This window comes from Aphelocoma coerulescens, unplaced genomic scaffold, assembly GCF_041296385.1.
Source record: "Aphelocoma coerulescens isolate FSJ_1873_10779 unplaced genomic scaffold, UR_Acoe_1.0 HiC_scaffold_328, whole genome shotgun sequence".
NCBI classification, from domain to species: Eukaryota; Metazoa; Chordata; class Aves; order Passeriformes; family Corvidae; genus Aphelocoma; species Aphelocoma coerulescens.
The window spans coordinates 39,900-62,667 of record NW_027183672.1 but is presented as its reverse complement, the minus strand read 5'-3'; the positions used below and the strand labels follow the sequence as shown (position 1 = coordinate 62,667).

The 22,768-nt window shown below is 63.0% G+C and overlaps 1 protein-coding gene across 1 annotated transcript in view; it reads right to left on the bottom strand.

Annotated features, from left to right (window-relative positions):
• The window catches only part of LOC138101538 (cleavage and polyadenylation specificity factor subunit 1-like), a 99,396-nt gene that overhangs the window by 36,808 nt on the left and 39,820 nt on the right, over nt 1-22,768 (bottom strand). Inside the window, exons 17-23 of the mRNA XM_068999313.1 lie at nt 20,967-21,145; nt 19,141-19,271; nt 16,362-16,533; nt 11,106-11,303; nt 5,705-5,794; nt 5,398-5,586; nt 1,721-1,873 (exon numbers count right to left, since the gene is read on the bottom strand). Coding sequence (XP_068855414.1) covers nt 1,721-1,873; nt 5,398-5,586; nt 5,705-5,794; nt 11,106-11,303; nt 16,362-16,533; nt 19,141-19,271; nt 20,967-21,145 — 1,112 coding nt within the window. The remainder of the gene's footprint in view (nt 1-1,720; nt 1,874-5,397; nt 5,587-5,704; nt 5,795-11,105; nt 11,304-16,361; nt 16,534-19,140; nt 19,272-20,966; nt 21,146-22,768) is intronic.

The window sequence follows — 22,768 nt, the reverse complement described above, 5'->3', positions numbered from 1 at the left end:
AGCACGCTGATCCTCAGCTCTCCCTGACCCCAAAACAGCCCAAAATCACCCCAAAATTACCCCAAAATGGGTCAGGATCGTTGTAGGACAGGTATGGGGGCAGCACGCTGATCCTCAGCTCTCCCTGACCCCAAAACAGCCCAAAATTACCCCAAAAATGAGTCAGGGACTCCCAAAAACCCCCTGAGCCTCAGCTCTGCCCGAAACACCCCAAAAAACCCCCAAAATGTCCCAAAATTACCCCAAAATGGGTCAGGGACCCCCCCAAAATCCCCTGAGGATCAGCGCCTCGTGAAACATCCAAAAATTCCCCCCAAATGTCCCAAAATTCCCCCCAAATCCCCCAAAATTACCCCAAAACACAGCAAAATGTCCCAAAATTATCCCTAAACAGCCCAAAATGACCCCAAAATGGGTCAGGGACCCCCAACAACTCCCTGAGACTCAGTTCACTCTGAAATCCCCCAAAATGTCCCCAAAAATTACCCCAAAATCCCCCAAAATGACCCCAAAATGGGTCAGGATCGTTGCAGGACAGGTATGGGGGCAGCACGCTGATCCTCAGCTCTCCCTGACCCCAAAACAGCCCAAAATTACCCCAAAATGACCCCAAAATGGGTCAGGATCGTTGTAGGACAGGTATGGGGGCAGCACGCTGATCCTCAGCTCTCCCTGACCCCAAAACAGCCCCAAATTACCCCAAAATGACCCCAAAATGGGTCAGGATCGTTGTAGGACAGGTATGGGGGCAGCACGCTGATCCTCAGCTCTCCCTGACCCCAAAACAGCCCCAAATTACCCCAGAAATGAGTCAGGGACCCCCCCAAAAGCCGCCTGAGACTCAGCTCACCCAGGGACAGCCCAAAATGTCCCAAAATTACCCCAAAATGGGTCAGCATCGTTGTAGGACAGGTATGGGGGCAGCACGCTGATCCTCAGCTCTCCCTGACCCCAAAACAGCCCCAAATCACCCCAAAATCACCCCAAAAATGAGTCAGGCTCGTTGTAGGACAGGTATGGGGGCAGCACGCTGATCCTCAGCTCCCCCTGACCCCAAAACAGCCCAAAATTACCCCAAAAATGAGTCAGGGACCCCTAAAAACCCCCTGAGCCTTAGTTCTGCCTGAAACACCCCCAAAAAACCCCAAAATGTCCCAAAATGACCCCAAAATGGGTCAGGGACCCCCAAAAACCCCCTGAGCCTCAGCTCTGCCCGAAACACCCCAAAATGTCCCAAAATGACCCCAAAAGTGGGTCAGGGACCCCCAAAATCATCCCAAAAATGGGTCAAGGACCCCAAAAATGGGTCAGGGCCCTCCCAGGTGTGCCCAGGTGCCCCCAGGTGTGCCCAGGTGTGCCCAGGTGCTCTCACCTGGCAGTTGAAGAACAGGAAGCCCTTGGGGCAGTTCAGGTGTGCCCAGGTGCCCCCCCAGGTGTGCCCAGCTGTGCCCAGGTGCCCCCCAGGTGCCCCCCAGGTGTGCCCAGGTGTGCCCACCTGGCGGTTGAAGTACAGGAAGCCCTTGGGGCAGTTCAGGTGCCCCCAGGTGCCCCCAGGTGTGCCCAGGTGCCCCCCAGCTGTGCCCAGGTGTGCCCAGCTGTGCCCAGGTGCCCCCCAAGGTGTGTCCAGGTGCCCCCAGGTGCCCCCCAGGTGTGCCCAGGTGCCCCCCAGGTGTGCCCAGCTGTGCCCAGGTGGCCCCCAGGTGTGCCCAGGTGTGCCCACCTGGCGGTTGAAGTACAGGAAGCCCTTGGGGCAGTTGACGTTGTGGAAGGGCGCGAAGGACTCCACGGGGCCGTCGATGCCCATCGGGTGCAGCCGCAGCGCCCCCCGGCCCGTCAGCAGCACCCAGTGCGGGGAGGGGCCGCAGATGAACACCTGGCACAGGTGAGGGACAGGTGAGGGACAGGTGAGGGGCACCCAGGAATGGGGGCACCCAGAGATCCCTGGGAATGGGGCACCCACAGACCCCCAGGACAGGGGCACCCAGCGCCCCCCGGCCCGTCAGCAGCACCCAGTGCGGGGAGGGGCCGCAGATGAACACCTGGCACAGGTGAGGGACAGGTGAGGGACAGGTGAGGGGCACCCAGGAATGGGGGCACCCAGAGATCCCTGGGAATGGGGCACCCAGAGACCCCCAGGACAGGGGCACCCAGCGCCCCCCGGCCCGTCAGCAGCACCCAGTGCGGGGAGGGGTCACAGATGAACACCTGGCACAGGTGAGGGACAGGTGAGGGGCACCCAGGAATGGGGCACCCAGAGATCCCCGGGAATGGGGCACCCAGAGACCCCCAGAATGGGGCACCCACAGACCCCGTCAGCAGCACCCAGTGCGGGGAGGGGTCACAGATGAACACCTGGCACAGGTGAGGGACAGGTGAGGGGCACCCAGGACAGGGGCACCCAGAGACCCCCGGGAATGGGGACAGGGGCACCCAGAGACCCCGTCAGCAGCACCCAGTGCGGGGAGGGGCCGCAGATGAACACCTGGCACAGGTGAGGGACAGGTGAGGGGCACCTGGGGGCACCCAGGACTGGGGACAGGGGCACCCAGAGACCCCCGGGAATGGGGCACCCAGCGCCCCCCGGGAATGGGGCACCCAGGGCCCCCCGACCGGTGAGCAGCACCCAGTGCGGGGAGGGGCCGCAGGTGAACACCTGGCACAGGTGAGGGACAGGTGAGGGACAGGTGAGGGGCACCTGGGGGCACCCAGGACAGGGGCACCCAGAGACCCCCAGGACAGGGACACCCAGAGACCCCGTCAGCAGCACCCAGTGCGGGGAGGGGCCGCAGGTGAACACCTGGCACAGGTGAGGGACAGGTGAGAGACGGGTGAGGGGCACCCAGGAATGGGGACAGGGGCACCCAGGCGTGGGGACAGGTAAGGGACAGGTGAGGGGCACCCAGGAACGGGGACAGGGGCACCCAGAGACCCCATGAGCAGCACCCAGTGCAGGGAGGGGCCGCAGGTGAACACCTGGCACAGGTGAGGGACAGGTGAGGGGCACCCAGGGCCCCCAGGACAGGGGCACCCAGAGACCCCGTCAGCAGCACCCAGTGCGAGGAGGGGCCGCAGGTGAACACCTGGGACAGGTGAGGGACAGGTGAGGGGCACCCAGAGACCCCTGGGAATGGGGACAGGGGCACCCAGAGACCCCCGGGAATGGGGCACCCAGAGACCCCATGAGCAGCACCCAGTGCGGGGAGGGGCCGCAGGTGAACACCTGGCACAGGTGAGGACACCTGGGGACACCTGGGGACCCTCAGGAATTGGGGAGAAGGGGGGGATGGGCAACAATTCAAGACCCCCCAGGACCCCCCCTGGACTTGGGGTGTCCCCCAGTGCTCCCCCCCCCCAAATTGGGGCACCCCCTCCTCCCCTAGTGCCCCCCTCCCCCAAATTGGGGCACCCCCAGCTCCCCCCCACCCCAAATTGGGGCACCCCCAGCTCCCCCCCACCCCAAATTGGGGCACCCCCTCCTCCCCTAGTGCCCCCCCAGTGCCAGAGCTCCCCCCCCACAGATTTGGGGTCCCCCTCCCCACGTATTTGGGGTCCCCCTCTGTCCAGACTCGGGGTCCCCCCCTGCCCAGGTTTGGGGTCCCTCCCCCCAGATTTAGGGTCCCCCTCCCTGCCCAGATTCAGGGTCCCCCCCCTGCCCAGATTTGGGGTCCCCCCTGCCCAGATTCGGGGTCCCCCCTCCCCCCAGATTCGGGGTCCCTCCTGCCCAGATTTGGGGTCCCCCTTGCCCAGATTCAGGGTCCCCCTCCCCCCAGATTTAGGGTCCTCCCTGCCCAGCTTTGGGGTCCCACCACAGATTTGAGGTCCCCCCTCTCTCCTGCCCAGACTCAGGGTCCCCCTCCCCCCAGACTCGGGGTCCCCCCCTGCCCAGATTTGGGGTGCCCCCTCCTCCCTCCAGACTCAGAGCCCCCCTCCCCCCAGACTCGGGGCCCCCCTCCCCCCAGATTCAGGGTCCCCTCCCCCCAGACTCGGGGTCCCCCCTTCCCCCCAGATTTGAGGTCCCCCCTGCCCCCCAGATTCAGGGTCCCCTCCCCCCAGATTTAGGGTCCTCCCTGCCCAGCTTTGGGGTCCCACCACAGATTTGAGGTCCCCCCTCCCCCCAGACTCGGAGCCCCCCTCCCCCCAGATTTGGGGTTCCCCCCTGCCCAGTTTTGGGGTCCCCCCTTCCCCACAGATTCAGGGTCCCCTCCCCACAGACTCGCGGTCCCCCTCCCCCCAGATTTGGGGTCCCCTCCCCCCAGATTTGGGGTCCCCTCCTGCCCAGATTTGGGGTCCCCCCTTCCACACAGATTCAAGGTCCCCCTCCCCCCAGATTTAGGGTCCCCCCTGCCCAGATTTGGGGTCCCCCTCCCCCCAGATCCCCCAGATTTGGGGTCCCCCCTCCCTGCCCAGATTCAGGGGTTCCCTCCTCCCAGACTCGGGGTCCCCCCTCCCCCCAGATTCGGGGTCCCCCCTGCCCAGATTTGGGGTCCCCTCCCCACAGATTTGGGGTCACCCTCCCCCCAGACTCGGGGTCCCCCCTCCCTGCCCAGATTCAGGGGTCCCCTCCCCCCAGATTCAGGGTCCCCCCAGCCCAGATTTAGGGTCCCCCTTCCCCCCAGATTCGGGGTCCCCCCTGCCCAGATTTGGGGTCCCCTCCCCCCAGATTCGGGGTCCCTCCTGCCCAGATTTGGGGTCCCCCCATCCCCCCAGATTTAGGGTCCCCTCCCCCCAGATTCGGGGTCCCTACTGCCCAGATTTGGGGTCCCCCCATCCCCCCAGATTTAGGGTCCCCTCCCCCCAGATTCGGGGTCCCTACTGCCCAGATTTGGGGTCCCCCCTTCCCCCAGATTCGGGGTCCCCCCTGCCCAGATTCAGGGTCCCCCCCTACCCAGACTCAGGGTCCCCCCCTTCCCCCCAGATTTAGGGTCCCCTCCCCCCAGATTCGGGGTCCCCCCTGCCCAGATTTGGCGTTCCCCCCTTCCCCCAGATTCGGGGTCCCCTCTCCCCCCAGACTCGGGGTCCCCCCTGCCCAGATTTGGGGTGCCCCCTCCTCCCTCCAGACTCGGAGCCCCCCTTCCCCCCAGATTCGGGGTCCCCCCTGCCCAGTTTTGGGGTCCCCTCCCCCCAGATTTGAGGTCCCCCTTCCCCCCAGACTCGGGGTCCCCCCTGCCCAGTTTTGGGGTCCCCTCCCCCCAGATTTGGGGTCCCCCCTCCCTGCCCAGATTCAGGGGTCCCCTCCCCCCAGATTCAGGGTCCCCCCTGCCCAGATTTAGGGTCCCCCTTCCCCCCAGATTCGGGGTCCCCTCCCCCAGATTCGGGGTCCCCCTCCCCCCAGATTTGAGGTCCCCCCTCCCCCCAGACTCGGGGTCCCCCCTGCCCAGTTTTGGGGTGCCCCCTCACCCCGGAGTAGCCGTAGATGTCCTGGAAGGGCCGGAACCGGGCGACGCGGCCCCGGGGCCCCCCCGGCTCCTCGGGGGTCCCACCCGCGGCGCCCCCGGGGGTCCCTCCCGGGGCTCCCCCCCCCGGCCCCTCCGGCTTCTTCCGCGACGGCTTCGGCTTCTTCTCGCGGAAATTGATGCCGTGGGGCACCTGGGGGGACACGGGCACGGCCAAGGGGGGTGAGGGGGGTCCCCAAAAATGGGGGGGGGGGGGGTCCCCAAAAATGGGGTTTGGGGGTGCGGGACCCCCCACCCGGAGCCCTCCTCACCTTGCGGAACCGGACCTTGAGGTTGCTCTGGCCCAGCTGGGAGTCGTGGGCGAAGGCCTCGTAGAGGAGCAGCTCCTGCTCCACGTGCACCTGGGAACCCCAAAAATGGGGCAGGGCACCCCAAAATCTGCCTGGGAACCCCCAAAATCCACCAGGGAACCCCCAAAATCCACCGGGGAACCCCAAAATCCACCTGGGAGCCCCAAAATCCACCTGGGAACCCCCAAAATCCACCGGGGAACCCCCAAATCCACCTGGGAGCCCCAAAATCCACCTGGGAACCCCCAAAATCCACCGGGGAGCCTCCAAAATCCACCTGGGAGCCCCCAAAATCCACCTGGGAGCGCCCAAAATCCACCTGGGAGCCCCAAATCCATCCAAACCCCTCGTAGAGGAGCAGCTCCTGCTCCACGTGCACCTGGGAACCCCAAAAATGGGTCAGGGCACCCCAAAATCTGCCTGGGAACCCCCAAAATCCACCAGGGAACCCCCAAAATCCACCGGGGAACCCCAAAATCCACCTGGGAGCCCCAAAATCCACCTGGGAACCCCAAACCCATCCAAACCCCTCGTAGAGGAGCAGCTCCTGCTCCACCTGGGAACCCCCAAAAATGGGTCAGGGCACCCCAAAATCCACCGGGGAACCCCCAAAATCCGCCTGGGAGCCTCCAAATCCACCGGGGAACCCCAAAATCCACCTGGGAACCCCTAAAATCCACCTGGGCCTCCCTGGAACCCCAAACCCCTCGTAGAGGAGCATCTCCTGCTCCACGTGCACCTGGGAACCCCAAAAATGGGGTCAGGGCACCCCAAAATCTGCCTGGGAACCCCCAAAATCCACCTGGGAACCTCCAAAAATCCACCTGGGAGCCCCAAAATCCACCTGGGAGCCCCCAAAATCCACCTGGGAGCGCCCAAAATCCACCTGGGAGCCCCAAAATCCACCTGGGAACCCCCAAAAATGGGTCAGGGCACCCCCAAAATCCACCTGGGAACCCCCAAAAATGGGTCAGGGCACCCCAAAATCCACTGGGGAACCCCCAAAATCCACCTGGGAACCCCAAAATCCACCGGGGAACCCCAAAATCCACCAGGAAGCCCCAAAATCCATCCTGGGACTCCCTGGAACCCCAAACCCCTCGTAGAGGAGCAGCTCCTGCTCCACGTGCACCTGGGAACCCCAAAAATGGGGTCAGGACACCCCAAAATCTGCCTGGGAACCCCCAAAATCCGCCTGGGAACCCCCAAAATCCACCTGGGAGCCCCAAAATCCACCTGGGAACCCCCAAAAATGGGTCAGGGCACCCCCAAAATCCACCTGGGAACCCCCAAAAATGGGTCAGGGCACCCCAAAATCCACTGGGGAACCCCCAAAAATCCACCTGGGAACCCCAAAATCCACCGGGGAACCCCAAAATCCACCAGGAAGCCCCAAAATCCATCCTGGGACTCCCTGGAACCCCAAACCCCTCGTAGAGGAGCAGCTCCTGCTCCACGTGCACCTGGGAGCCCCCAAAAATGGGGTCAGGGCACTCCAAAATCTGCCTGGGAACCCCCAAAATCCACCAGGGAACCCCCAAAATCCACCTGGGAACCCCCAAAATTGGGTCAGGGCACCCCAAAATCCATCCTGGGAACCCCCAAAATCCACCTGGGAACCCCAAAAAACCACCTGGGAGCCTCCAAAATCCACCTGGGAGCCCCAAAAATCCACCTGGGAGCGCCCAAAATCCACCTGGGAACCCCCAAAAATGGGTCAGGGCACCCCAAAATCCACCGGGGAACCCCCAAAAATGGGGTCAGGGCACCCCAAAATCCACTGGGGAACCCCCAAAATCCATGTGGGAACCCCAAAAACGGGTCAGGGCATCCCAAAATCCAAGGAACCCCAAAAATGGGGTCAGGGCACCCCAAAATCCAGCCCAGCACCCCAAAATCCACCTGGGAGCCCCGAATCCATCCTGGGAACCCCAAAAATGGGGTCAGGACACCCCAAAATCCAGCCCAGCACCCCAAAATCCTCCTGGGAACCCCCAAAATCCACCTGGGAACCCCCAAAATCCACCTGGGAACCCCAAAAATGGGGTCAGGGCACCCCAAAAACCATCCTGGGAACCCCCAAAATCCACCGGGGAACCCCAAAATCCACTTGGGAGCCCCAAAATCCACCTGGGAATCCCAAACCCATCCAAACCCCTCGTAGAGGAGCAGCTCCTGCTCCGCGTGCACCTGGGAACCCCAAAAAGGGGTCAGGGCACCCCAAAATCTGCCTGGGAACCCCCAAAATCCAGCCCAGCACCCCAAAATCCACCGGGGAACCCCAAACCCATCCAAACCCCTCGTAGAGGAGCAGCTCCTGTTCCACGTGCACCTGGGAACCCCAAAAATGGGGTCAGGGCACCCCAAAATCTGCCTGGGAACCCCCAAAATCCACCTGGGAGCCTCCAAAATATACCTAGGAGCCCCAAAATCCACCTGGGAACCCCAAAAATGGGTCAGGGCACCCCAAAATCCACCTGGGAACCCCCAAAATCCACCTGGGAACCCCAAAATCCACCTGGGAACCCCCAAACCCACCTGGGAACCCCTAAAATCCACCTGGGACTCCCTGGAACCCCAAACCCCTCGTAGAGGAGCAGCTCCTGCTCCACGTGCACCTGGGAACCCCAAAAATGGGTCAGGGCACCCCCAAATCCACCTGGGAGCCCCAAAAATCCACCTGGGAGCCCCAAAAATCCACCTGGGAACCCCCAAAATCCACCTGGGAACCCCCAAAAATGGGTCAGGGCACCCCAAAATCCACCTGGGAACCCCCAAAATCCACCTGGGAACCCCAAAAATGGGGTCAGGACACCCCAAAAACCATCCTGGGAACCCCCAAAATCCACCGGGGAACCCCAAAATCCACTTGGGAGCCCCAAAATCCACCTGGGAATCCCAAACCCATCCAAACCCCTCGTAGAGGAGCAGCTCCTGCTCCACGTGCACCTGGGAACCCCAAAAATGGGGTCAGGGCACCCCAAAATCTGCCTGGGAACCCCCAAAATCCAGCCCAGCACCCCAAAATCCACCGGGGAACCCCAAACCCATCCAAACCCCTCGTAGAGGAGCAGCTCCTGTTCCACGTGCACCTGGGAACCCCAAAAATGGGGTCAGGGCACCCCAAAATCTGCCTGGGAACCCCCAAAATCCACCTGGGAGCCTCCAAAATATACCTAGGAGCCCCAAAATCCACCTGGGAACCCCAAAAATGGGTCAGGGCACCCCAAAATCCACCTGGGAACCCCCAAAATCCACCTGGGAACCCCAAAATCCACCTGGGAACCCCCAAACCCACCTGGGAACCCCTAAAATCCACCTGGGCCTCCCTGGAACCCCAAACCCCTCGTAGAGGAGCAGCTCCTGCTCCACGTGCACCTGGGAACCCCAAAAATGGGGTCAGGGCACCCCAAAATCCACCGGGGAACCCCCAAAATCCAGCCCAGCACCCCAAAATCCACCGGGGAACCCCAAAATCCACCGGGGAACCCCCAAAATCCACCTGGGAGCCCCCAAAATCCACCTGGGAACCCCAAAAACCACCAGGAAGCCCCAAAATCCATCTGGGAACCCCCAAAATCCACCTGGGAACCCCAAAATCCACCTGGGAACCCCCAAAATCCATCCTGGGAACCCCAAACCCATCCAAACCCCTCGTAGAGGAGCAGCTCCTGCTCCACGTGCACCTGGGAACCCCCAAAAATGGGTCAGGGCACCCCAAAATCTGCCTGGGAACCCCCAAAATCCACCAGGGAACCCCCAAAATCCAGCTGGGAACCCTGAAATCCACCTGGGAACCCCAAAATCCACCTGGGAGCCCCAAAATCCACCTGGGAACCCCCAAAAATGGGGTCAGGGCACCCCAAAATCCATCCTGGGAATCACCAAAATCCACCTGGGAGCCCCCAAATCCACCAGTATGCTCCCAGTACTCCCAGAACACCCCCAGTATGCTCCCAGTAGGCTCCCAGTGCTCCCAGTCCATCCCAGTGCTCCCAGTACATTCCTAGTGCTCCCAGTATGCCCCCAGTACACTCCCAGTACGCTCCCAGTAGGCTCCCAGCACACTCCCAGCACTCCCAGTCCATCCCAGTGCTCCTAGTACACTCCCGGTATGCTCCCAGTATGCTCCCAGCGCTCCCAGTACACTCCCAGCGCTCCCAATCCATCCCAGTGCTCCCAGTGCTCCCAGTACACTCCCAATACGTTCCCAGTGCTCCCAGTACACTCCCAGTGCTTCCAGTATGCTCCCAATGCGGCCAGCACACTCCCAGTACACTCCGAGTACACTCCGAGCAGGCTCCCAGTGCTCCCAGTCCATCCCAGGGCTCCCAGGACACTCCCGGTACGCTCCCAGTACGCTCCCAGTATGCACCCAGTATACGCCCAGCAGGCTCCCAGCACTTCCAGTACACACCCAGTGCTCCCAGTCCAACCCAGTGCTCCCAGTCCATCCCAGTGCTCCCAGTTTAACTCTCACCAGCAGCAGCGGGCGGCTCTGGCGCCGGCCCAGTCCCGCTCCCAGTGCTCCCAGTCCATCCCAGTGCTCCCAGTCCATCCCAGTGCTCCCAGTTTAACTCTCACCAGCAGCAGCGGGCGGCTCTGGCGCCGGCCCAGTCCCGCACCCAGTGCTCCCAGTCCATCCCAGCGCTCCCAGTTTAACTCTCACCAGCAGCAGCGGGCGGCTCTGGCGCCGGCCCAGCCCTGCTCCCACTGCTCCCAGTCCATCCCAGTGCTCCCAGTCCAACTCTCACCAGCAGCAGCGGGCGGCTCTGGCGCCGGCCCAGCCCCGCTCCCAGTGCTCCCAGTCCATCCCAGTGCTCCCAGTCCATCCCAGTGCTCCCAATCCAACTCTCACCAGCAGCAGCGGGCGGCTCTGGCGCCGGCCCAGCCCCGCTCCCATTGCTCCCAGTCCATCCCAGTCCATCCCAGTGCTCCCAGTTTAACTCTCACCAGCAGCAGCGGGCGGCTCTGGCGCCGGCCCAGCCCCGCTCCCCGTGCTCCCAGTCCATCCCAGTGCTCCCAGTCCATCCCAGTGCTCCCAATCCAACTCTCACCAGCAGCAGCGGGCGGCTCTGGCGCCGGCCCAGCCCTGCTCCCAGTCCATCCCAGTCCATCCCAGTGCTCCCAGTCCATCCCAGCGCTCCCAGTCCAACTCTCACCAGCAGCAGCGGGCGGCTCTGGCGCCGGCCCAGCCCCGCTCCCAGTGCTCCCACTCCATCCCAGTGCTCCCACTCCATCCCAGTCCATCCCAGTTTCCCCCTCACCAGCAGCAGCGGGCGGCTCTGGCGCCGGCCCAGCCCCGCTCCCAGTGCTCCCAGTCCATCCCAGTCCATCCCAGCGCTCCCAGTTTCCCCCTCACCAGCAGCAGCGGGCGGCTCTGGCGCCGGCCCAGTCCCACCAGTAGCAGCTCCCTGACTGGGGGCTGCTCGCGCTCCCCGCGCTCGTCCTTGCGCGGCTCCGCCGGCGGCTGCCCGAAGGACGAATCCACCAGCACCCGCTGCCCCACCGAGAAGTTCTTCACCAGGAACACCCGGCGCCACTCGGGCACCGCGTAGATCTGGGGCGAAAAACGGGGAAAATGGGAAAAGTGGGAAAAATGGGAGAGATGGGAGAAATGGGAAAGCTGGGAAATGGGAAAAATGGGAGAAATGGGAGAAATGGGAAAGATGGGAGAGATGGGAAAGATGGGAGAAATGGGGAAAGTGGGAAAGATAGGAGAAACGGGAGAAATGGGAATGGGAAAAATGGAAGAAATGGGAAAAAATGGGAACAATGGGAACAGTGGGAAAAATGGGAGAAATGGCGAAAAATGGGGGAAATAGGAAAAATGGGAGAAAGGGGAAAAATGGGAGAAACGGGAGAAATGGGAGAAATGGGAGAAATGGCTGAAATAAGAATGGGAAAAAATGGGAAAATGGGAGAAATGGGAATGGGAAATGGGAGTGGGAAATGGGAAAAATGGGAAATGGGAAAAAAGGGAAAAATGAGAAAAACGGGAAAAATGGGAAAAATGGGAGAAATGGGAAAAATGAGAAAAATGGGGGAAATGGGAACAGTGGGAAAAATGGGAAAAATGGGAGAATAGGAAAATGGGAAAAATGGCAATGGGAAATGGGAATGGGAAATGGGAGAAATGGGAGAAATGGGAAAAATGGGAGAAATGAGAAAAATGGGAGAAATGGGAAAAATGGGAAAAATGGGAGAAATGGGAGAAATGGGAGAAATGGGAGAAATGGGAGAAATGGGAAAAAATGGGGGAAATGGGAACAGTGGGAAAATGGGAAAAATGGGAAAAATGAGGAAAAATGGGAGAAATGGGAATGGGAAATGGGAATGGGAAATGGGAAAAATGGCAAAAATGGGAAAAAGGGGAAAGGGGAAATAGGAATGGGAAATGGGAAAAATGGGAAAAATGGGAATGGGAAAAATGGGAAAAATGGGAGAAATGGGGAAAAATGGGAAAAAATGGGGGCAAATGCGAACAGTGGGAAAAATGGGACAAATGGGGAAAATAGGAATGGGAAAAATGGGAAAAATGGGAGAAATGGGAGAAATGGGAGAAATGGGAGAGATAGGAAAAATGAGATAATTGGGAGAAATGGGAGAAATAGGAAGAATGGGAAAAAATGGGGGAAATTGGAATGGGAAATGGGAGAAATGGGAAAAATGGGGAAAAATTGGAAAAATAGGAGAAAGGGGAGAATTGGGAAAAATGGGAGAAATGGGAGAAATGGGAGAAATGGGAGAAATGGGAGAAATGGGAGAAAGGGGAGAAATGGGAATAATGGGGAAAATGGGAAAAATGGGAAAAATGGGAATAGGAACAAGAAAAACAGGAAACATGGGAAGCATGGGAATGGGAAACGCAGGAATTCCCATGGAAAAATGGGAACAGGAACGGGAATTTCTGTGGAAAAACGGGAACGGGAAAGGGAAAAATGGGGGTGGGGAATGGGAATTCCTGGGGAAAATGGGGAATGGGGAATGGGAAAAGAGGAATGGGAAATGGGAATTCCCATGGGAAAAGGGGAACAGGGAATGGGAAACAGGAGAGGGGAAATGGGAATTCCTGTGGGAATGGGAAATGGGAAACGTGGGAGTTCCCATGGAAAAATGGGAATGGGAAGGGGAAAAATGGGGAAAATGGGGAAAACGGGGAAAATGGGAAAAATGGGGAAAATGGGAAAAATGAGGAAAATGGGGAAAATGAGGAAAATGAGGAAAATGGGGAAAATGGGGAAAATGGGAAAATGGGAAAAATGAGGAAAATGGGGAAAATGGGGAAAATGGGGAAAATGGGAAAAATGGGAAAAATGGGAAAAATGAGGAAAATGGGGAAAATGGGGAAAATGGGAAAAATGGGGAAAATGGGAAAAATGGGGAAAATGGGGAAAATGGGGAAAATGGGAAAAATGGGAAAAATGGGAATAGGAACAAGAAAAACGGGAAACATGGGAAGCATGGGAATGGGAAACGCAGGAATTCCCATGGAAAAATGGGAACAGGAACGGGAATTTCTGTGGAAAAACGGGAATGGGAAAGGGAAAAATGGGGGTGGGGAATGGGAATTCCTGTGGCAAATGGGGAATGGGGAAATGGGAATTCCCATGGAAAAATGGGAATGGGGAAAATGGGAATTCCACCGGGAAAAGCGGGATGGGGACAGGACCCCGCTGCCATCGAGGCACCTCCCAGTGCTCCCAGGGCCATCCCAGTGCTCCCAGTGCCCCCCCAGCACTCCCAGTCCCCTCCCAGCGCTCCCAGTCCCCTCCCAGCGCTCCCAGTCCCCTCGCAGGGCCCTCCCAGTGCCCTTCCAGTGCCCCCCCAGCACTCCCAGTCCCCTCCCAGTTCCCTCCCAGTGCTCCCAGTCCCCTCCCAGTGCTCCCCACTGCCCTTCCCAGTGCTCCCTCCCAGTGCTCCCAGGGCCATCCCAGTGCTCCCAGCATCATCCCAGTCCCCTCCCGGTCCCCCCAGTGGCCTCCCAATATTCCCAGTACCATCCCAGTCCCCTCCCAGCGCTCCCAGTGCCCTCCCAGTGCTCCCAGTCCCCTCCCAGCACCCTCCCAGTCCCCTCCCAGCACTCCCAGTCCCCTCCCAGAGCCCTCCCAGCGCTCCCAGTCCCCTCCCAGCGCTCCCAGTCCCCTCCCAGTCCCCTCCCAGTCCCCTCCCAGTCCCCTCCCAGCGCCCTCCCAGTGCTCTCAGTCCCCTCCCAGTGCCCCCCCAGCGCTCCCAGCCCCCTCCCAGTCCCCTCCCAGCGCTCCCAGTGCCCTCCCAGCTCTCCCAGTCCCCTCCCAGCGCTCCCAGTCCCCTCCCAGTCCCCTCCCAGCGCCCTCCCAGTGCTCCCAGTCCCCTCCCAGTGCCCCCCAGCGCTCCCAGCCCCCTCCCAGTCCCCTCCCAGTGCTCCCAGTGCCCGCCCAGTGCTCCCAGTGCCCTCCCAGCGCTCCCAGTCCCCTCCCAGCACTCCCAGTCCCCTCCTAGTTCCCTCCCAGCGCCCTCCCAGTGCTCCCAGTCCCCTCCCAGTGCCCCCCCAGCGCTCCCAGCCCCCTCCCAGTCCCCTCCCAGCGCTCCCAGTGCCCTCCCAGCGCTCCCAGTCCCCTCCCAGCGCTCCCAGTCCCCTCCCAGTCCCCTCCCAGCGCCCTCCCAGTGCTCCCAGTCCCCTCCCAGTGCCCCCCAGCGCTCCCAGCCCCCTCCCAGTCCCCTCCCAGTGCTCCCAGTGCCCTCCCAGTGCTCCCAGTGCCCTCCCAGCGCTCCCAGTCCCCTCCCAGCACTCCCAGTCCCCTCCCAGTTCCCTCCCAGCGCCCTCCCAGTGCTCCCAGTCCCCTCCCAGTGCCCCCCCAGCGCTCCCAGCCCCCTCCCAGTCCCCTCCCAGCGCCCTCCCAGTGCTCCCAGTCCCCTCCCAGTGCCCTCCCAGCGCCCTCCCAGTGCTCCCAGTCCCCTCCCAGTGCTCCCAGTGCCCTCCCAGCGCTCCCAGTCCCCTCCCAGCACTCCCAGTCCCCTCCCAGTTCCCTCCCAGCGCTCCCAGTGCTCCCAGTCCCCTCCCAGTGCCCCCCCAGCGCTCCCAGCCCCCTCCCAGTCCCCTCCCAGCGCCCTCCCAGTGCTCCCAGTCCCCTCCCAGTGCCCTCCCAGCGCCCTCCCAGTGCTCCCAGTCCCCTCCCAGTCCCCTCCCAGTGCCCCCCAGCGCTCCCAGCCCCCTCCCAGTCCCCTCCCAGCGCTCCCAGTGCCCTCCCAGCGCTCCCAGTCCCCTCCCAGCGCTCCCAGTCCCCTCCCAGTCCCCTCCCAGCGCCCTCCCAGTGCTCCCAGTCCCCTCCCAGTGCCCCCCCAGCGCTCCCAGCCCCCTCCCAGTCCCCTCCCAGTGCTCCCAGTGCCCTCCCAGCGCTCCCAGTCCTCTCCCAGCGCTCCCAGTCCCCTCCCAGTCCCCTCCCAGCGCCCTCCCAGTGCTCCCAGTCCCCTCCCAGTGCCCCCCAGCGCTCCCAGCCCCCTCCCAGTCCCCTCCCAGTGCTCCCAGTGCCCTCCCAGCGCTCCCAGTCCTCTCCCAGCGCTCCCAGTCCCCTCCCAGTCCCCTCCCAGCGCCCTCCCAGTGCTCCCAGTCCCCTCCCAGTGCCCCCCAGCGCTCCCAGCCCCCTCCCAGTCCCCTCCCAGTGCTCCCAGTGCCCTCCCAGTGCTCCCAGTGCCCTCCCAGCGCTCCCAGTCCCCTCCCAGCACTCCCAGTCCCCTCCCAGTTCCCTCCCAGCGCCCTCCCAGTGCTCCCAGTCCCCTCCCAGTGCCCCCCCAGCGCTCCCAGCCCCCTCCCAGTCCCCTCCCAGCGCCCTCCCAGCGCTCCCAGTCCCCTCCCAGCACTCCCAGTCCCCTCCCAGTTCCCTCCCAGCGCCCTCCCAGTGCTCCCAGTCCCCTCCCAGTGCCCCCCCAGCGCTCCCAGCCCCCTCCCAGCGCTCCCAGTCCCCTCCCAGCGCTCCCAGTCCCCTCCCAGTCCCCTCCCAGCGCCCTCCCAGTGCTCCCAGTCCCCTCCCAGTGCCCCCCCAGCGCTCCCAGCCCCCTCCCAGTCCCCCCAGTGCCCTCCCAGCGCTCCCAGTCCTCTCCCAGCGCTCCCAGTCCCCTCCCAGCACTCCCAGTCCCCTCCCAGTTCCCTCCCAGCGCCCTCCCAGTGCTCCCAGTCCCCTCCCAGTGCCCCCCCAGCGCTCCCAGCCCCCTCCCAGTCCCCTCCCAGCGCCCTCCCAGCGCTCCCAGTCCCCTCCCAGCACTCCCAGTCCCCTCCCAGCACTCCCAGCCCCCTCCCAGTCCCCTCCCAGTGCTCCCAGTGCCCTCCCAGTGCTCCCAGTGCCCTCCCAGCGCTCCCAGTCCCCTCCCAGCACTCCCAGTCCCCTCCCAGTTCCCTCCCAGCGCCCTCCCAGTGCTCCCAGTCCCCTCCCAGTGCCCCCCCAGCGCTCCCAGCCCCCTCCCAGTCCCCTCCCAGCGCCCTCCCAGCGCTCCCAGTCCCCTCCCAGCGCCCTCCCAGTGCTCCCAGTCCCCTCCCAGTCCCCTCCCAGCGCTCCCAGTGCCCTCCCAGCGCTCCCAGGCCTCTCCCAGCGCTCCCAGTCCCCTCCCAGCGCTCCCAGCGCCCTCCCAGCGCTCCCAGTACCTCCATGTTGCCGTTCTCGCGGGCCAGCACACACCAGTGCGAGGGCTCGGGGCTGTGCGGGGGCGGCTCCCGCTCGGGGGGCCCCGGGCGCCGCGGCTCCTCCTTGGGGGGGGAGCGCCCCGAGCCCCCCGAGTCCCCGTAGAGCATCTCCTCCTCGTCATCCACGGAATCGCTGCGGGAAAACTGGGAATACTGGGACACCTGGGGCACCCATGGGACACCCCCAACCCCCCCAGAGCATCTCCTCCTCGTCATCCACGGAATCGCTGCGGGAAACTGGGAATACTGGGACACCTGGGGCACCCATGGGACACCCCCAACCCCCCCAGAGCATCTCCTCCTCGTCATCCACGGAATCGCTGCGGGAAACTGGGAATACTGGGACACCTGGGGCACCCATGGGACACCCCCAACCCCCCCAGAGCATCTCCTCCTCGTCATCCACGGAATCGCTGCGGGAAACTGGGAATACTGGGACACCTGGGGCACCCATGGGACACCCCCAACCCCCCCAGAGCATCTCCTCCTCGTCATCCACGGAATCGCTGCGGGAAACTGGGAATACTGGGACACCTGGGGCACCCATGGGACACCCCGGGGACACCCCTGGGACACACCTGGGGCACCCACGGGACACCCCCAACCCCCACACAGCATCTCCTCCTCGTCATCCACGGAATCGCTGCGGGAAACTGGGAATACTGGGACACCTGGGGCACCCATGGGACACCCCGGGGACACCCCTGGGACACACCTGGGGCACCCACGGGACACCCCCAACCCCCACACAGCATCTCCTCCTCGTCATCCACGGAATCGCTGCGGGAAAACTGGGAATGATGGGATTGGGACACACCTGGGGCACCCATGGGACACCCCGGGGACACCCCTGGGACACACCTGGGGTACCCATGGGATACACCTGGGGCACCCCTGGGATACACCTGGGACACCCATGGGATACACCTGGGGCACCCCTGGGACACACCTGGGGTACCCATGGGATACACCTGGGGCACCCCTGGGATACACCTGGGACACCCATGGGACACACCTGGGGCACCCCTGGGACACACCTGGGGCACCCACGGGACACCCCCAACCCCCACACAGCATCTCCTCCTCATCATCCACGGAATCGCTGCGGGAAACTGGGATTGGGACAGCTGGGGCACCCATGGGAGACACCTGGGACACCCATGGGGCACACCTGGGGACACCCCCAACCCCCACAGAGCATCTCCTCCTCGTCATCCACGGAATCGCTGCGGGAAACTGGGAATACTGGGACACCTGGGGCACCCATGGGAGACACCTGGGACACCCATGGGATACACCTGGGCACACCTGGGGCACCCATGGGACACCCCCAACCCCCACAGAGCATCTCCTCCTCATCATCCACGGAACCGCTGCGGGAAACTGGGATTGGGACACCTGGGACACCCATGGGAGACACCTGGGACACCCCAGGGACACCCCCAACCCCCCCAGAGCATCTCCTCCTCGTCATCCACGGAATCGCTGCGGGAAACTGGGAATACTGGGACACCTGGGGCACCCCTGGGACACACCTGGGGCACCCATGGGATACACCTGGGGCACCCACGGGACACCCCCAACCCCCACACAGCATCTCCTCCTCGTCATCCACGGAATCGCTGCGGGAAAACCGGGAATGATGGGATTGGGACACACCTGGGGCACCCATGGGACACCCCGGGGACACCCCTGGGACACACCTGGGGCACCCATGGGATACACCTGGGACACCCCTGGGACACACCTGGGATACACCTGGGGCACCCCAGGGACACCCCCAACCCCCACAGAGCATCTCCTCCTCATCATCCACGGAATCGCTGCGGGAAAACCGGGAATGATGGGATTGGGACACCTGGGGCACCCATGGGACACCCATGGGAGACACCTGGGGCACACCTGGGACATCCCTGGGACGCACGTGGGGCACACCTGGGGCACCCATGGGACACCCCTGGGGCACACCTGGGGCACCCATGGGACGCACCTGGGGCACCCATGGGACACCCCTGGGACACACCTGGGGCACCCCTGGGACACACCTGGGGCACCCCTGGGACACCCCCAACCCCCACAGAGCATCTCCTCCTCGTCATCCACGGAATCGCTGCGGGAAACTGGGAATACTGGGACACCTGGGGCACCCCTGGGATACACCTGGGGCACCCACGGGACACCCCCAACCCCCACAGAGCATCTCCTCCTCGTCATCCACGGAATCGCTGCGGGAAACTGGGATTGGGACAGCTGGGGCACCCATGGGAGACACCTGGGACACCCATGGGGCACACCTGGGGACACCCCCAACCCCCACAGAGCATCTCCTCCTCGTCATCCACGGAATCGCTGCGGGAAACTGGGAATGGGACACCTGGGAGACACCTGGGGCACCCATGGGATACACCTGGGACACACCTGAGACACCCCTGGCGACAGAGACACCCCTGGGACACCCTTGAGACACCCCTGGGGACAGGGACACACCTGGGGCACCCATGAGACACCCCTGGGACACACCTGGGGATAATCAGGTAAGGTGGGTGACACCTTTAGGGGGCTGGGGACACCTTGGGGACACCCTGGGGACACCTTGGGGACACCCTGGGGGAAACCTGGAGAGGTGGGTGACACCTTTAGGGGGCTGGGGACACCCTGAGGACACCTTGGGGACACCTTGGGGCCACCTTGGGGACATTTGGGGACGTTTGGGGACATTTGGGGACACTTTGTCACCCACCTGAGGTCCTGGATGAGGGTCTCGGCCTCGGCGTGGGGGCGGGGCGGGGGCTCCTCGCGGGGGACGCGGCTCTCGGTGGTGAACATTCCGGAAACGTCCCGGTACAGGCAGAGCGCCGTCACCCGGGATTGCTGCCGGGGGACATCGGGGACATTGGGGACATTTGGGGACATTGGGGACATTTGGGGACATTTGGGGACATTGGGGACATTTGGGGACATTGGGGACATTTGGGGGCATTTGGGGACATTTGGGACATTTGGGGACACGTCCCGGTACAGGCAGAGCGCCGTCACCCGGGATTGCTGCCGGGGGGACATCAGGGACATTTGGGGACATTTGGGGGCATTGGGGACATTTGGGGACATTTGGGGACATCAGGGACATTTGGGGGCATTTGGGGACACGTCCCGGTACAGGCAGAGCGCCGTCACCCAGGATTGCTGCCGGGGGGACATCGGGGACATTGGGGACATCTGGGGACATTTGGGGACATTTGGGGACATTTGGGGACATTTGGGGACATTGGGGACATTTGGGGACATTGGGGGACATTGGGGGACATTGGGGACATTGGGGGACATTTGGGGGCATTGGGGACATTTGGGGACATTGGGGACATTGGGGACATTTGGGGACATTGGGGACATTGGGGACATTTGGGGACATTTGGGGGCATTTGGGGACATTTGGGGGCATTTGGGGACATTGGGGGACATTGGGGACATTTGGGGACATTTGGGGGCATTTGGGGACATTGGGGGACATTGGGGACATTTGGGGACATTGGGGGACATTTGGGGACATTGGGGACATTTGGGGACATTGGGGACATTGGGGACATTTGGGGACATTTGGGGGCATTTGGGGACATTTGGGGGCATCGGGGACATTTGGGGACATTGGGGACATTTGGGGACATTTGGGGGCATCGGGGACATTTGGGGACATTTGGGGGCATTTGGGGACATTTGGGGACATTTGGGACATTTGGGGACATTGGGGGACATTGGGGACATTTGGGGGCATTTGGGGACACGTCCCGGTACAGGCAGAGCGCCGTCACCCGGGATTGCTGCCATAGGGACATTTGGGGACATTTGGGGGCATTGGGGACATTTGGGGACATTTGGGGCCATTTGGGGCCATTTGGGGACATTGGGGGCATTTGGGGGCATTTGGGGGCATTTGGGGGCATTTGGGGACATTTGGGGACATGTCCCAGTACAGGCACAACGCCAACACCCGGGATTGCTGCCATAGGGACATTTGGGGACATTGGGGACATTTGGGGACATTTGGGGGCATTTGGGGACATTGGGGGGCATTTGGGGGCATTTGGGGGCATTGGGGACATTTGGGGGCATTTGGGGACATTTGGGGACACGTCCCAGTACAGGCACAACGCCATCACCCGGGATTGCTGCCATAGGGACATTTGGGGACATTTGGGGGCATTTGGGGACATTGGGGGCATTGGGGGACATTTGGGGGCATTGGGGACATTGGGGACACTGACACGTGACACAGGTGGCCACAGCAGCGCCAGGCGGGGTCGGGGATGGTTTGGGGACACTGGGGGGGGGGTTTGGGGACGTGGGTGACACTGATGGGTGACACTGGAGGGATGGTTTGGGGACACTGAGGGGGTTTGGGGACGCGGGTGACACTGATGGGTGACACTGATGGGTGACACTGATGGGTGACACTGGAGGGACGGTTTGGGGACACTGGGGGGGTTTGGGACACGGGTGACACTGATGGGTGACACTGGAGGGATGGTTTGGGGACACTGGGGGGGTTTTGGGGACACAGGTGACACTCACGTGTGACACGGGGGGCCGCAGCAGCGCCAGGCGCGGGGCGCGGCCGCCGTAGGTGTCCCCCTTGAGGGTGAAGGTGGCCAGGTGGCCGTCGGCGCTGAGCAGGACCCCGAAGGGATCGGCCACCGCGCAGTGCACGATGGGCGAGCCCAGGTCCACGGGGACAAAGTGCAGCTGCGTCACTGGGGGGGACAAATGGCACTGTCACACCCCTGGGACACCCCTGTGTGACCCTGTGTGTGACCCCTGTATGACCCCTGTGTCACCCCTGTGTGACCCCTGTGTGACCCCTGTGCCACCCCAGGTCCACGGGGACAAAGTGCAGCTGCGTCACTGGGGGGGACAAACGGCACTGTCACACCCCTGTGCCACCCCTGGGACACCCCTGTGTGACCCCCGTGTCACCCCTATGTCACCTGTGTGTCACCCCGGTGTGACCCCTGTGCCACCCCAGACCCAGGGCACAAAGTGCAGCTGTGTCACTGGGGGGGGGGGACAGTGGGGTCACACACCTGGGTCACCCCTGTGTGTCACCCCTGGGACACCCCTGTGTGACCCCTGTGTGACCCCGTGTGACCCCTGTGTGACCCCCGTGTCACCCCTATGTCACCCGTGTGTGACCCCCGTGTCACCCCTATGTGACCCCTGTGTGACCTGTGTGTGACCTGTGTGTGACCCCTGTGTCACCCCGTGTCACCCCCTGTGTGACCTCTGTGTCACCTGTGTGTGACCCCGGTGTCACCCCGTGTCACCCCAGTGTCACCCCAGACCCAGGGCACAAAGTGCAGCTGCGTCACTGGGGGGGGACAGCGGGGTCACACACCTGGGTCACCTGTGTGTGACCCCTGTGTGACCCCGTGTCACCCCATGTGACCCCTGTGACACCCCTGTGCCACCCCCTTGTCACCTCTGTGACCCCCGTGTCACCTCTGTGTCACCCCCAGCGTCACTTCACTATCCCTTCCCCCCTGTGTCACCCCTGTGTCACCCCTGTGTCACCCTGTATGACCCCTGTGTCACCCCTGTGTCACCTGACTGTCACTCCCTGCCCCAGGAGCCACCCACTGCTGTCACCCGTCAGTGTCACCTCTGCCTTCGTGTCACACCTGGGGACACACCTGGGCCCCAATGTGACCCCCTGATGGCACCCCAGCTGGCCCCGGGGTGTCCCAGGTGTACCCAGGTGTGCCCAGGTGTCCCCCAGGTGTGCCCAGGTGTCCCCCAGGTGTGTCCCTGTCCCCAGGTGTGTCCCAGGTGTGTCCCAGGTATGTCCCAGGTGTGCCCAGGTGTGTCCCAGGTGTGTCCCATGGGTACCCCAGGTGTGTCCCCAGGTGTGTCCCAGGTGTGCCCAGGTGTGTCCCAGGTGTGTCCCATGGGTGCCCCAGGTGTGTCCCCAGGTGTGCCCAGGTGTGTCCCTGTCCCCAGGTGTGTCCCAGGTGTGCCCAGGTGTGCCCAGGTGTGTCCCCTGGGTGGCCCAGGTGTGCCCAGGTGTGTCCCTGTCCCCAGGTGTGTCCCAGGTGTGCCCAGGTGTGCCCAGGTGTGTCCCAGTGCCACTCACCGCCCTGCAGCAGCTGCAGCCCCAGTGGGGACACCTACACAATGAACTGGCCCTGGCCCAGGTGTGCCCAGGTGTGCCCAGGTGTGCCCAGGTGTGTCCCAGGTGTGCCCAGGTGTGCCCAGGTGTGTCCCAGGTGTGCCCAGGTGTGCCACTCACCACCCTGCAGCAGCCGCAGCCCCAGCGGGGACACCTGCACGATGAACTGGCCCTGGCCCAGGTGTGCCCAGGTGTGCCCAGGTGTGCCCAG